The sequence below is a fragment of the Amborella trichopoda genome, chromosome 4 (genome assembly GCF_054954075.1).
Source record: "Amborella trichopoda isolate Santa Cruz 75 chromosome 4, AtrichopodaSantaCruz75HAP2 v2.0, whole genome shotgun sequence".
Lineage (NCBI taxonomy): Eukaryota > Viridiplantae > Streptophyta > Magnoliopsida > Amborellales > Amborellaceae > Amborella > Amborella trichopoda.
In genome coordinates this window covers 14666119-14682251 of record NC_142339.1, presented here as the reverse complement: position 1 = coordinate 14682251, position 16133 = coordinate 14666119, and the positions used below count along the sequence as shown (strand labels likewise).

At 36.8% G+C, this 16133-nt stretch overlaps 1 protein-coding gene across 4 annotated transcripts in view; it reads right to left on the bottom strand.

Annotated features, from left to right (window-relative positions):
• LOC18423244 (biotin--protein ligase 1, chloroplastic) overlaps positions 1-16133 on the bottom strand; it is a 28739-nt gene that overhangs the window by 4892 nt on the left and 7714 nt on the right. For all 4 annotated transcript variants that reach the window (XM_011628062.3, XM_011628067.2, XM_020672808.2 and 1 more), the window contains exons 7-9: positions 5327-5372; positions 5014-5083; positions 4868-4944 (exon numbers count right to left, since the gene is read on the bottom strand). In XM_011628062.3, the coding sequence (XP_011626364.1) occupies positions 4868-4944; positions 5014-5083; positions 5327-5372 (193 nt within the window). The remainder of the gene's footprint in view (positions 1-4867; positions 4945-5013; positions 5084-5326; positions 5373-16133) is intronic.

The window sequence follows — 16133 nt, the reverse complement described above, 5'->3', positions numbered from 1 at the left end:
CAGCGTAATAAGAGCGTGAGTGAGCATTATAGTACCTCAGGGATATGTAGGAGGAGCTAATTCTATATCTGCCTATATTTGGTAATGTGGAACTACGAAAAAGGTAGTGTGAAGAATTTAGGTTGCCAAATTTTTATCTAACCTTAATCTTGAGTACCATTCAATAAGTGGACAGATCTTGGCAAGCAGTAAACTCCCACCTCTCACAAATGTTTACGTGCACGTTCAATGTGTTAATATATCTGTTTTTCCCACTCCTCCTGACTTTGGTATTAATGATAGACCGGCCTTGAATACAGTTGTAGGGAGAGGTGATGGAAGCAAAGGACGAGGACGAGGATGAGGTAGAGGTGATAGTGGCAGGGGTTGAGGAACTTGCAAATGTGCATTGTGGGTGTATAAATCATATGGTTGACAAGTGTTGAGACAAGGTTGCTAAGCCTGCTTGGGACATCTGAGAGTAATGACCTTTACCTTAATGGACCCACTGCTCGCCAACTGCTTGGGACATCTGAGAGTAATAACCTTTACCTTAATGGACCCACTGCTCGCCAACAACAGTCAGATTCCGTTGGTGATTCTGTTGTGCTTTCCAAAGAAGAATACAATAAACTTGTTAAACAAGTACAACCGTCTATATTTTCCTCTTCCCTTTTCTACTGCCACCCTTGCCAATTTACGTACTTTTGTGCTTCTTGCCCCTCAGAAACTTGCTCCTTGGGTTATTGACTCCAGCATCTGATCAGATGACTAGTGAGTCCTCTGCTTTTATATCTCCAAATAAGTGTATTCATAATTCCTCTATTATGCAGGCTGATGGATTGCTGTCCAATGGGTCAGGGCAGGGTACAGCTATGCCTACTTCTTCCCATTCTCTGTCATCTGTACTATACGTTCAAAGTTCCCTTTCAATTTATTATCTATGAGCAAATCAACCAAATCTCTTCAAAACTATGTAACATTTTGTCCTCCTTCTGGTGTTTTTCAGGATCTAAAGACAAAGAGAATGATTGGTGGTGGGTATGAGTCAAGCGGCCTATACTACTTAAATCATAACCTAATTGGTTTTGCTCTTCATCCTACTGATTCTCCGTTCTTATGGCATTGTCAACTAGATCATCCTTCTCTCAATAACTTGAAGCTGTTAGTTCCTTCTTTGGAGTTTGTGTCTGCTTTAGAGTATGAAGCTTGTCAGTTAAGAAAGCACTATAGGGTGTCATTTCATCCTAGAGTTGACAAAAGGAGACTTGTTCCATTTATAGTGGTTCATTCTGATATATGGGATCCAACTAGAGTATAAAGTTTGCCTGGTCATAGGCATTTTGTAACTCTTTTTTTTTGGGTAATTATATTTTGTAACTTTCATGAATGATTATTCATGAATGACATGGTTATATTTTAATAAAATAGAGATCTGGGAATTTCTCCATTTTTAAATTGTTTCACAAAAAACTCAATTCAATAAGAATGTGTGTATTTTAAGTTCTGTTAATGCTAAAGAGTATCTTTCTAGAGATTTTCAGAATTATTTTGCTCAAAATGGGACCAAACCTCTTGTGTGCATACTCCTCAATAGAATAGGGCTGCTGAAAGAAAAAATCAACACTTAGTTGAAGTAGCTCGTTCTTTGTTCATTAATATGCATGTTTCAAAGGTTTATTGGGAAGATGCCTTGCTGACCTCATGCTATTTGATTAATAGTATGCCCTATTCAATTATAAATGGAAAAACACCACACTCGGTTCTCTTTCCTGATGCTCCATTGTTTGTTATTCCTCTCCGAGTGTCTGGTTGTGTTTAATTTTGTTCATATGTTACGTACTGGTGATGATAGGCTAGATCCTCATGTTGTCAAGTGTGTCTTTCTTGGGTATTCATACTTCTAGAAAGGTTAGTGTTGTTATCATCCTGGTTTACATAAGAAATTTATTTGTGTAGATGGTTACCTTTTTTTAAAATACTTACTACTTTTCATAAGAGAGTTGTGTGCTTGATATAACATTTTTTATTCTGCTTTTGAAGAAGTCTCAGAGTCCTTACCTTCTATGATTCTTGTTCCTACTCTTGTTGATATTTCTTCTTCACCACAATTACCTTACTCCACTGAATCTAATCTAATATATATATATATATATATATATATATCACGATGTTTCTCAAGAGCAGCCTATAAAAGTTTACATCAGAAGAAAAATGCAAGATGGACATCCCCTGCCAACTCGTCCAGCCACTCAAGCATCATATTCATCTATGATCCACTTCCTTCTTGTGATGATGACATACCTATTGCCATCCGTAAAGGTATTAGGTCTTGCACTCAACATCCTATTGCACATTGTGTTACCTTTACAAATGTCTCCATCATATTAAAGGTTTACTTTAGCCGTTTGAGGGGAAGAGATCCGTCAAAGTCCCAAGAATCAAAGGCAATGTCGTAAGACTGTAAATAGCAGAGATCAGGTTTTACCAGAACAATTGAGAACTCAAGCTTTATCTGTATACCTCTCCATAGCCATGAAACCCTAGTTATAGACGGATGCGAGGAGGCCGTTTTTCAACGTTCGGCTTTCCTCCTGGAATCTCTGAGAAGGTGGCCCTTTTTTTTTGGGAGATTGATAGTTATCTTCTACCCGTTGAATAAAAGCATCTTCTCTCTCCAAGAAGCCTTTTTAGTGATAAATATTAAAATGTATTATTAAGATAAAGAGAGAGAAATATGGCACATGTGTGGCCCCATGGCCACCCACACATACCAATAGTTTCTATGGATACCTCTTTGCCTATGCTAACCTAAATCCCCAATTTGTCTTCTTCAACTTTTTCATTTCAAACAATTTCTTCTAATTTTAGACAGCCACTAAAGATATACCAATATGAGGAAAAGGTGGAGGGATAAAATCTCAGATACGACCCTGTCAAATTCTCCGTCTCCTTGACTACACTCTTACAGTTGTTTGTCAGTTTCTCCCAATCGACTAACATATTCTTGTCACAATTAATTTGCGTAGATGGATATTTTGTGTTCCTTCCTACTTCCTTACACATCAATCCTAGCATTGAAGTGATGCAATGAAAGGAGTCACAGTCTCTTGAAGAGAATCATACATTGAACCTTGTTCCTCTTCCTTCAACTAAGCTCATACTTGGATCTCTAGAGATATATATTCTCAAGATGAATTCTGATGGTACTCTGAATAGATACAAGGATTGACTTGTTGCTAAGGGTACAAAAGTGAGTATGCATAGGACGAATCCTTAACTCTATTGCAAAATGACTGCTGAATGGGCTAGAAATATATGTGAAGAATGCACCCCAACCCATGCTTTGCAAACTTTTTTGTTGTTGATCTCCTTGCTGGGCTTTGACGAATTTTCTACAGTCATTTTCTTTAATCAAAAAAATTATGTGAATGTTTTCCTTCTTAGTGCAACCGATCTCTAGACTAGGATCAAATTTTAATGACTTAAGAAAACAAATTTCAAGTGGAAGGACTTGAAATCACAATGTTCTCATGGATATCTAGCTATTGTCAAAGACCTTGCTGCTAGAATTTTTTCATATGACAAAATTCAACAACAAGTGCATATCACTTGGTGATGACACTTCTAGGTACTGCTCATGCAGTACATGTGCTTACTCAGTTTGTACTGGTCGACACTGCTTACATACTGCTCATAAGATTAATTTGTATATCAAAGGGACTTCAAGCCGATCCCTCTTCTTTTCTTTTCATCTCCTCATGAGCTATTTACTTCTATTGATACTGACTAGACCAGTGTCCTGGTAGTAGACACTCGACAGTCCACAACAAGGTTGTGCTGTTTTTGGGAATGCCATGTTTGAATGGCCAGGATTTTGACAATTGCACTACCACATCCCAAGTTCGAATCCGAACTTCTAACCTACAGAAAAATGGTTTCTCTGTTTTTCTTTTACAGCCACTATATTTTTGAAAGCAAAACAGCAACATAAGTTGCAGAATATAGTATTGAAGCAAATTGGCAGCATTCGACTTGTCAAAAGAGAAAGTGCAGCAGAACTATAGAGCACAGTTACAAGACCAAATCACACCATTCTAACATTCTATGTGATCAATACACCATTGAATCATACAGGTGCATCACAAGAAAACCTTTCAAGTTGTAAATATTGCATTACATAATGAGAGCATGGATTTCTCAGTATTTAAGTGTAGCTTTCGATTCACTTAAGAGGGGAAGCTTTCAGAGCTATCTTCAACAAGATTTTCTTATGAGCAAAATATTTCGAACAACGTAAAATAGTACAGATAATAGACTCATCATAGACTCATCTTCAAAAACAACAATCCGAAACCACTACAAATATTTTAATCTTCCTAGAATAGATAATATGGCCCTTTTATGTTTCAATGAATCATTAGTGTGGACAGTAATATTTGTTTCTTCTCCAATAATTATTACTTAGGCAGTTGAAATAAATAACCACCACCTACCATGTCAATGAAATAACCATTCTTTTAGAGTTATGATCTAAATGAACTAATCATCATCAAGTGATTTTCACCAACCACATTTCTGAGGGTTACAAATTTAGAAATGCAGTTCTACAACTATATTAGTCACTGTACAAAGCCAATGGATCAGTGCCAAAAGGATAATTAAGTTCAAATGACAATCCGGAGCTCTATCCAGGTAGATGTTTTCCAAACAATTTGAGAGGGCAAATAGGGGGCATGGTTGTGACCCTAAAACAGATTGACTCCAACAAAAGACTATGGAATCAGATTCCAGAGTCAAACCTGGATATTCTTGAGAACGGTTCTTTATACTTAATGATTATGCTAGAACGCAGCCAATAAGCAATAGAGAAAGGAATGGAAAATACCTGTTTCCATCAGGGTGAAGCTCATATCTTTTGTCTTCATCATCGACAGCCAATAAGTAGCCGGAAGGTGTCAAACCCTACATCATGTGATAGAAAGATTTACCAGTCGATAATTGAAATTCAAGCAAAAGTTTATGCAAACTCACCTGAACTGTAACTACAGATTTTTGAGGGAGACCACACTCATTTTTTTCCTCAATGACCACCTTTTGTCCACTGCAATTAAGGAATTGAATATAGAGATTAATAATTTCAAATTTATCACATTTTTAATAAAAATGTCATGCCTAAATATGTGCACATCAGTTTGTGTAAATGGACATATGCATGTGTCTGCATTAATTAATTCCACGCCCATCATGTAAATAAAAACCAACATCCTCTAAAGTCCCAATTGTATTGAACATTGTGTCATTATCAGCATCAGGCTTTCAATAGGCTTATTTGTGAGAGCACTACCTATGTAACCATGTTGCATAGTACACCTCTTCGAGAGCTTGAAATCCTAAACAAAATGAAAACACAAAGCACATCAAATTTCTTCACTAACTGTAGCAAGAGAAACACTGAGAAACAAACCACTGGAAACAGTCACAAGAAACTAAGTCTGGATAGAATGTCAAAAGCACAGGAATGGAAGTGATGATAGTAAATACTGTAGCAATGTCTTATTTGCAATGGAAGTATAAAATAAGTCATATAATAAGAAACTCTTCATGGCAAAAGAGCGAGGCATATAAGAATGAATACTTCCAGAAAATACTATCACAAAAATCCTAGTGATAACAGTGGGATACAATGGTTCTGCATTTATTCACAGCATTCTATATCTATTTCATCTTTGAATCAATTAAACATAATAGGGTTACTAGGTGATGATATTACTTGAACTATGTAATCACAACATAGTTGAAGCATCATATCATCTGAGCCTTACCCCAACTATTTGGGGTCAGCTACACGAATCTTGTTCCTCCATTCTGCTCTATCAAGGGTTCATACCCTCAATTTACAAGAACACCCAAGCATGAACATATAACATAAAAGAAGTGGGAAAGTTTACGCTGGCTGCCCTACCTAAGGCAACCATCCTCCTTTATCCCGGCCTAGGACTGGCCATGGAGGAGTTAACATAGTTCAAGCATGTAAATCACAATAAACTACATGAATAAAATGAACTTCGGATCCAGATGAAAATCTGTTCACCCTTTACTACTTTTTTCATTTCATAGTTGACCTTTTCTAGATATAAAGATTTGCCTTTCGGAAAGAAAGCATCAAGGATGAATTAACTATGGGAAATGTTCTGATGCAGTCGTGGTTGCAAGCAACTGCAGCCCAAAATTCCATATTGCAGATAGATTGAGGAACCAATACACCACCTGATAACTTGGAAATCCATTCCCATCACCCAATTTTGAATTTGGAGCTCAAAAAGTGATGCAGATCTGATCGATCTTTGAAAACTTGAAATGGCTAGTCCAGGAGATGGACCATTTATTGGGCTCCAAATCCATTGTTTTAATCAAAGATCAATGATTGTGGTGGTCCAGCTGGATTTCAGAGCAAATTTGCTTCCAAATCTTTGTTAGAATTTAGAAAGAATTTCAGCTCAAAACTACCGTCGAAAGTTCCAGCTAATGGTCATTTTCAACTTCGAAAGTAACTAAAAGTCATTAAGAAAAACAATCTATGGAAAATAACAAAAAGGAAACCTCCCATCATTTATATAAGAAAATACCAAGAGTCTCTCCATTTTAACCCCCAGCTGCTAGATTGCAATGGGAAAGTAAAATATCACATTAAGAGGAACTTTTCGTCCCATGGATTCTAACCTAAGTGGCCAAGGAAATAGATATGGCAGATGCCATTCCTGTTTCCTGAAACTGCCAAATTTCACTAGGACCTTAGGGATCAAGATATTGCACGCCATGATCCTCTTTTGTCCAAAGGTGGAATTCAGATGTTTTCTTTGTAAGGTCACAAAGGAAATCAATGCCAAGGGAGATTAGGAAGCTATGTGAACACTAACTTCTCTTAACAGTGAGAGATAAGAAAGAAAAGCAGCTATAGCTGAAAAGTTTTAGATGAGAGGCCATTGTTTTTCATATTCAACAGCAAGAACAACACAGATTGATGCTATTTTTGAACAGGGCTGAACATTTATCATAGTCAATCCCATCATCATCATCATCAAAGCCTTTTTCCAATTAATTGGGGTCGTCTACATGAATCCCGGTCTGTCATTCTGCTCTATTAAATGTTATACCCTCAATGAGACCATAAATCCCCATATCTTTCTGAATTACTTCCAACCACGTCCTTTTGGGCCTACCCCTTACCCTTTTAAGTCCTTCCACTTCAACTAACTTGCACCTCCTAACAGGTGTTGTCTTTGGTCGGGGCCACACATGGTCAACCCACCTATCTACTCTCTCTTATCTTATCGCCTATATTGGTGCCGCACCTAAACTCTCCCGAATGGATTCATTTCGAATTCTATCCCTTCTTGTCTTGCCACTCATCCATCTCAATATCCTCATCTCCGCTACACTCATTCCATGGGTATATTGTTTTTTGTCCACTCAACATTCAGCCCCATAGAGCAAAGTTGGTCTCACAGCTATCTTATAGAAGTTGCCATTTAGCTTCATTGGTATCGGGTGATCACATAAAATTTCAGTTGAACATCTCCACTTCGCCCACCCAACTCTAATTCTGTGTGCAACATCTTCCTCAATGTCTCCATTTTTTTGGATTATCGACCCAAAATATCGAAAGTGCTATCTATTTTTTTACTTCATGGCCATCAATCTTAACTACTTACTCATCTCTACTCCTATTATTACTAAACTTGCATGCCATATACTCTGTCTTAGTCCGGCTAATTTTAAAACCTTTGGATTCTAGAGCATCCCTCCAAAGTTTTAACTTTATGTTGACATCATTTCGGGTGTCATCGATCAAAACTACGTCATTTGTGAACAACATGCACCACGGTATCTCATCCTGTAGGTGCTTAGTTAAGTCGTTTATAACTAAGATAGAGACGTACGGGCTCAATGCTGACCCTTGATGTAGACCTATTGTCATTGAAAACTCACTCCTCTCTCCACTAGTTGTTTGTACACTAGTTAGAGCTCCATCGTACATATCTCTCACCAAGTCAATGTAGTGCCGAAAGACTTCTTTCTTTTACAACACCCGCCAAATCAAATCTCGAGGTGCTCTATCATAAGCTTTCTCTAGATCAATAAAGACCATGTGGAGGTCTTTTTTCTTCGCCCTAAACTTCTCAATCAGTTGCCTAAGTAGGAAAATAGCCTCAGTTGTTGACCTTCTTGACATAGAACCAAATTGTTTTTCAGATGCACTCGTTTCATGCCTTAGTCAATCCCATACTATAAAATATAATATACCCTATAAAATTGAAATCTCGCCCTTTGTATTGAACCCTTCATATTGAAGTAGGAGTTCTAACACCAACTAGTTGCATCAGAGTTTTCTCACCCTTGCTCGACACACGCTCGTCCAGAGTAAAAGCTTTAGCTACCAAAGCTCAGCAACTCATTCTGATCAGTACAATGCAATCCTGATGCATCGCCGCAGTGGCTAATGCTCTTCCGCCTGAGGTACAGTAAGGCAAGATTCATCAGGATGGCATGCTCAAAGTTGATCTTGACTATTACTATCACTTTTCTAATAGTTTTGTAATCTTCATTTGATACTCAAGCAACACATTAGAGCATTGCTCCTATGCGAACGTGAACTGAGTATCTCTTCCTAGCTTACAGGAAGCATTGCAAAGAGGTGAGAGCTTTGGTCCTTCTTTCCAAATCAAAAGAAAAAGGCAAAGGCTTTGTTTCTAGATTCTAATATATGCTAGAATATATTGTTATTCAGAAGAGAAAGATGCACTTCTTCATATCAGGTGCACAAGTTGGGCATTTGATTGAGATTGCATTCATGACTATATCCTCTTAGAAGGAAACAAAGAGTTCTGGTGTTATAATCTAATCACTTCACTTATCGGGTAGGCCCGAAGGCCACCCTTAGAACCGATCTGCAAGTAAATGCTTCTAATTTACGGCATGCTCAAACCATTGGATGTGACCGGGACATAAAGCAAATACCTAATAAAAGGCATGAGGACCTCTGACAGATCTTCATCCAATTTAGCCAAATGAAATGGAGGATGAGAAATAGAAGTTGATGGCACTCATGACATTCATGGACCAAGCAAGCAGTATAGTTCAAACGGTAGGCATCACAGTGTGGCCCTCTCCTTAATAAATTCCATTCGAGCAAATCAGCTAAAGATATTATAAAAAGCAAGACCATATGGATTTGAATCAGTGAACATTACTGCATAGGCTGATGGGCACAGATTTTCTACCCAAAAGAGACAATAATTATCAAAATTCCATTCTATAAAGGGTGAGGAGTTCATCAACATTAACATACTAAGAACAAGCTGTGGCATTCACAGTCATTTAGATAGAAGATTCATTGTCATTTTAATAAAAGAATTCATGCAGTTCCCTGGGTAAAATACATGTCGGCAACAAACATAACATCACGGTCCAAAAAGAGCAATACAGATGGTTCAAAGCTGGTACATGAAAAAAAACTGAAATCAAGTGTACTCCTGGGGACAACTTCGTTTGCAAGGTAAGTTGGAGGACTTCATGTCTTTCTAGGCAATAGGATCATCTTACAAAAAAGGTGCAGTTCATAACATTAAAAATCCAGACAAGTATAAAAACTGAGTCTCATCAATGGAAAGAGAATGTCTCACTAATAATATATAATTTGTGTAGAGATTGTTGAAGATCATTTATTATGTATAGTGTGTCATATCGTATATAAAGAGTGTAGTGTATCATATCATATATGGTAGGTCCATCACAGAATATTATAGAAGGTGAGGTGGTGTATTACACTTTGTACTCAGTCTTGCTATGCAAGTTTATGTGGCCTATCTTGCTATGCAAGTTACCCTCGTTTTGTATATATGTATGTATGTATGTGTGTGTGTGTGTGTTGATAACAGTGAATGGAGCACACAAGTTTACCTTTTGCCTCTTGAGTATTTACATGGTATTGAAGCCAAAGTTTTGAGAGATCAAGTCTTTCTGTCCAAAACACAATGTCTTTCCTCGCCAAAACCACCACAAAAACAAGGTGGTATTCAGGTAGCCTTTTGGGGATCTCTTGTTGGCTGATTTTTGGTTGATCTCTTTTTGAGTCTCAAAAATGACCTCTTGTGGGTTAATTTCAGGCAATCCATAAGCATTTTTCGGCTGATAATTCCCAAGTCTGAGTTTTGATCTCAGATCGATTTTGATCATGATTGAGGGAGCTCACATAAATTGGACATGGACATTGAAAAGGGAGATACGTTGGCTATAAAACTTGATGGCAAAAACTATCCCGATTGGTATTATCATTTTCAATTTTTTGTAGAAGGAAAAGGCTTTGGGGGTATGTTGATAGAGTTGAATCACAATCTGTAGTATCCAACCCCAAGAAACCCAAGAACGGAAAGTAAATAATACTAAGATTGTCTCCTAGATCCAAAGTTATGTGGATACGAACATCAGAAGGGCAATGAGAGGGTTTTGCGCAAAAGAAATGTGGGAATATCTGGAAAAGGTCTCATCAAGAATCAAATCTTGCGAGGTGATTACAAATCAAGTATGATACATTTACCAATAGGAAGGGAGAGAAGAATATCCAGGAATATTATGTTGGTTTTATAAACTTGTGGACAGAATATGAATCTGTAAGTAAGAACGCTGTTGCAACCACTTGTTGCATTGAAAGTTCAAAGAAGATAAATGATGAGAGGAAGATAATGCAGTTTCTGATGAAATTACACCCTGAATATTTGGCCATTCAAGCCAATATCTTGAATCGTGGAACATTGTGCAATATGGATGTGATTCTTAGGGAGTTTCTCCTTAAGGAGACAAGAATTGCAATGTAGGCTACCATTGAAGGGAAGAGAGGGACATAAAGTTTGTCTTTGTGGCCCAGCGAAAATTTTTTGTGTTTATTGCAAATGCCTGAACATAGTGTGTGCCACAATTGTTCTCAGCGAGGCAACCTTTCATCAGATCTAAGAAAACCTACATACAAGATACCAGGTTGTCAATGTTAAATCTGAGGGATTGATGTGGATATGAGATCCGAGGTCGCTCCATCGAACAATATTCATGCCCCAATACAACAAGGTCCCAGACAGCAGTTATGTCAAATGATATTCGGCAGTTGGCACAAAACTCTGTGTTTCAAGCTATCTCTTCTGCATCCTCTGCCATGGGCTCATCTGGTAAGTACTCTCACCTACCCCCTACTATGAATCCCCTTTGGTTTATTGATTCAAGTGCCTCTAATCATATGACTTGAATGCACACAAGTCCAACATCTACTAAACCAATACCTAGGTAATAGTCATATTCTCATTGTTAATGGGAAGAAACTTGATATTATTGGTACAGATAATCTCTCACTATAGCTCGTAGTGCACCCTTTCATTTACTTAATGTTCCCTTGGTTCCCAAATTAACTACTAATCAGATCACTGTGGACCAACTTGTTGATGATGGTTCTCGTGATGGTTATGTGATATAGGATCTTCATACTTGGACAGTGAAAAGGAAGGGGCATAGAATTGGTTGTCTATTTGCCTTGGAGTTTGAGAAGCTAGGTCGTGATGCTTTTTTTTTTGCTCGTTCAAATTTTGATTTTTCTGTCTCTAATAAACAATAGCACATGTAGCATCGGAGACTTGGTCATTTGTATGCAAATAAATTAGACAATTTGCTTCATTCTGGTTCCTTGACTAATAAAGTGCCTGTTATGAATTTTATCAATGAATCTCACATTAGCCATTCATCGAATAAAAGTGTCAGTCTACCTTTTCCTACTTAAGTAGATACAGCGACTACACCTTTTCATCTTCTTTATAGAGATGTATGGGGTACTGCTTCAAGTTTATCTAGATTGATGTATAAGTGTTTTTTTCTAGTCGATGATTGTACACACGGTACCTAGATATATTTTATGCGCCACAAATCTGAAGTGTTATTCCATTTCAAAACATATCTATCAAGGTTATGACCCAAAATGGTACAAAAATAAAAATTCTCCAGTCAGACACTGGGGGGACTACTTGTACTATACAACCAAATGGCATTGCTGAGAGGAAAAATTGTTACATCTTGAAAGTTGTTAGGAACTTCATATATGACTCCCATATTCTCTCATGCTTTTTAGGCCGAATCTACATCCATAGTTGTTTATCTCATAAATTGTCTCCCATCCTCGGTTTTGCATAAAGAATCTCCACATTATTCCTTATTTCATGTTCATCTTGATTATTATGTGTTTTTAGATGTGTTTGTTTTGTCCATCTTCAAGCACACGAAAGAACAAAATTTTCTACTCAAACAGCCACATGTGTCTTTGTGGTATGTGGACCAAAAGGGATTTCTTTATTATGATCTAACAACTCATCGTATATATGTGTCTCGCCACGTTGTCTTTCTAGAAAACCTCTTTTATTGTTCTTCTGTCACTAAATCCACAAGCTCCACTACTCCTTTCTTGCTATATTTCTCAAATTCCCCTATCTCTCAATTTGATTTTTCATATTCATCAAATGTGCCTTCAAATTCCACTAATAAACCACCACAACTTTTGGCGTATCAACAACGGGGCAAACAAAACTCATCTATGACTCTTTCAGCTCACCACCCAAAGCAAGGTCTGACTTTCGCCCTACTTGTAAGTGATTCTCTTCCCTCTTCCTTCTCTCCCAACCCTGCTTATGATAGTTCCACCCAATTGTGATATCCCAAATGTATCATCATCCTAACCAATATGGTTTTTCTCCTGATAATTTTCGTTTTTCACTACACTCCATATCTTTATTTACTTTTCTTGATACTATTGATATTCCTGCCAACTACCGAGATCCTTGTTTACTTCCTAGACCATCGCTTGCCTCTCTTGACTTAATTGATATTCCCTACACCTATCAACAAGCCTCTACCATACCATGTAGGAAGGAGGCCATAGATGCAAAGATAAATGTCTTATTGGAGAATGATACTTGGGATCTTGTACCTTTCCCTACTGATACTTCTATCATTGGAAATGAATGGGTTCTCTTTGTGAAGCTTAAATCTGATGGAGAGCACGACTAGTCACTCAAACCTCAAGGCTACAAGCAGGAGTACGGCATAGACTATGAAGAAACATTTGTTCTAGTAGCTAAAATGACCATTTTTCATACAGTCATTACCCCTCAGTTATTCTCCTCTAAACTATCTCTCAGATGGATGTGAAGAATGCATCTCTTCATAGAAATTTGAAAGAGATGTGTATATGCAATCTCCTCTTAAGTACTATCATAACAAATCTATGGTTTGTTGCTTGAAAAATCCTTATATGGCTTGAAACAAGCTCCAAGTGTATGGTTTGAATGATTTCGATAGGTCACTCTAGGTGTTGGATTTCCACGAAGCTCTAACGGCTATTCGTTATTTACCCACCATTGTTCCTCAAGGATAACAATTATTCTATACTTAATGATATCCTTATCACAGGTAACAACCATGCCAATATACTATGCTTGAAATAGCTTCTCAGTCACTCATTCAAGATGAAGGATTTGGGTCCGCTAACTAAATTTCTTGACCTAGAGATTCATTACTCCATTGATAGATAAACAGTTCTTCAATAAAAATACAATAAGATTTGATCAAATTGACCAATCTGACCAATGATAATGAGTGGATACACCAATGGAGGTGAAGGTAAAATACAAAAAAGATGATGGGGGCAAACTTCCATATCACATTCTTTACAAAAACCTTGTTCGCAACCTACTTGATCTCACTATGACTTGTCTTGATCACATGCAATGCAAATAGTTAGACAATTTGTTGCATATCCTTGTCGTGTCCATTGCTCAATTGTCCATCATATCATTCGGTATTTGTGAGGTACATTCCATATAGGATTGTTTTTCTCTTCAATTCTTCTCTCCAGTTGAAGGTCTATGTCGATGTTGTTGGGATTTGTGGCTTTTTAAGTCCGTGAGAGCATGTAATTATAACATACAATAGCGAATTGTCCACTTCAGTGGAAGAGTATATTGGTTGACAAACTTACGATTAAGCAGTCCATGACACGGGTCATACCCTTTCATATGCACTACCATTGAGAGTTTCCTGAAGAGTATCCCTTGTAGAGATAGGAGATCTTCGTGGTCTTTTGTGTGTGGATATAGTCTTGTAAGAGCAAGGGTCAAATCCTCAACAAACGTCTACATGGTATGTACATATAACAGCTACATACAAGAAACAACTCTATAGAGGGATATGTATGCACATGTGCATAGAGAGAGTCCCCTTGCATTACAGTGACATGTGCATTTGACTTGCTCTTAGGGGAAACCTATAATCCACATATTAGGACCGCGGTTCTACTATTTATTAGCCAGCTTCGACAGGCCAATCATGAACCCTTGCACATGACTGTGGGTCATGGGTCGTGTTGGGTTGGTCTAAGAAGATAGTTGTGGATCATAGATCATGGCATGGGTGGAGTGCCCATAGTTAGCAAGTCAGGGAATAATAAAATATCGGTAGACCAAAACATCGATAATAAATCGGTTTTATTTCAAAGAGTCAGAGAAAAAAATCGGGTCAAAAACACGGATTGCTAAAAAATAAGGTAAGTTATAGAATCGTGAATATTTTGGATTTGATTCAAAAAAGAGTAGTCAAAAAATCGGATATGTAAAGATGACAATATAGGACTATGATTTGCAACTATTGTATAGATATATTAAAGCTATTAAACAATAATTTTATAGCCTTACTAGTGTCGTTAGAATAATATTAGACAATTTGTTGTTGAAACTTTTCAATAAATCCAGCAACAATGCTTAGTTTGTTGTCACAGTACAAAACATATCGTAGATTTATTAGGAGCATATAATGAAACAACAACAACAATACTAAACCGAAGAACCAACTAGCAAATAACAAGAACTATGAACCAAGGTATAGGACTATTTTTCAAAGAAACAAAAACAAAAAAAGCCCTCAATATAGGATTGTAGTTAATTAAAAGAAAATGCAAATACCCAAATATGTAGAATAGTGGTCTATCCAAAATGCTATGTTGTGTGCACCAATGAAATAAGAAATAAAAAATAAAATATGAAATTAATCAACTCTCTATGCATAAAAAAAGCAAAAAATGCTTAAGGAAATTTGAATCTTGTACTGAATTCCTAGCTACCTAAATCTTTAGTATCTTTGAATCTCTCGCTTGCTCTTTACAAGAATGCTATGGGTTTTAAAAAAACAAAGGTTTTCCACTAGGTTACTCTTCTTCTATTTCTACTTATTATCTTGAGATACACGATTGTTTTGTTTACTTTTTTGGGGGGAATATATTGCTCGTATTGTTTCGTACACATCTTTTAAGAGAAATCAATGGTGAAATTTTTGATGAAATTTTTTGTTAAATCAACATCCTTAAATTACCTTTTAAAAAAAAAAACAGATTCTTAAATTACTCCCACGGTTAATGTACTTATCTTTAAACTAAAATTCAATAACATTAACCTAATGAAGAAATAAAGTTATATGGAATATCTTTAAACTAAAATTCAATAATATTAACATAATGAAGAAATAAAGTGATATGGAAGAAGTTTTTTGGAAAAGTTTTTTTGAAGAAAGATAAAATACAGATTTATATTGGTTCCATTAAAAAATGGCAATTTTTGGAGATCTTTTGAAAAACTCGGAGTTCTTAACAGATTTCAATCATGTTTTAAACGGAGACTTGCTAACTATGGAAGTGCCCTGACAGTAACTTTTCTTAAACCATTAGTACCGACCCACCGCTAGAGGTTAATTCTAAGAATTTTTTAGAACTTTAAGATTATTTCTTTCAACTCTATTTGTGTTCCTGTGATTTTTGTATAATTTTTATATTTTTATAAATTACTAAAATGGTTTAAAACCCTAAAAGGGCGTTTTACAAAAATTATATAATATGTAAGGGCATAGTGGGATCCACATGGCGCCAAACCTCACACATATGTGACCCATATCGTGTGGGATGTGGGGTCCACATGGGCCACACGCCCCACATATTTTCCAGTATTTTGGAAGATCTTGTGGGGAATCCAGGAGATTTGAAAAGATTTTGTTTGTTACAAGAAATCTTTGAAAAA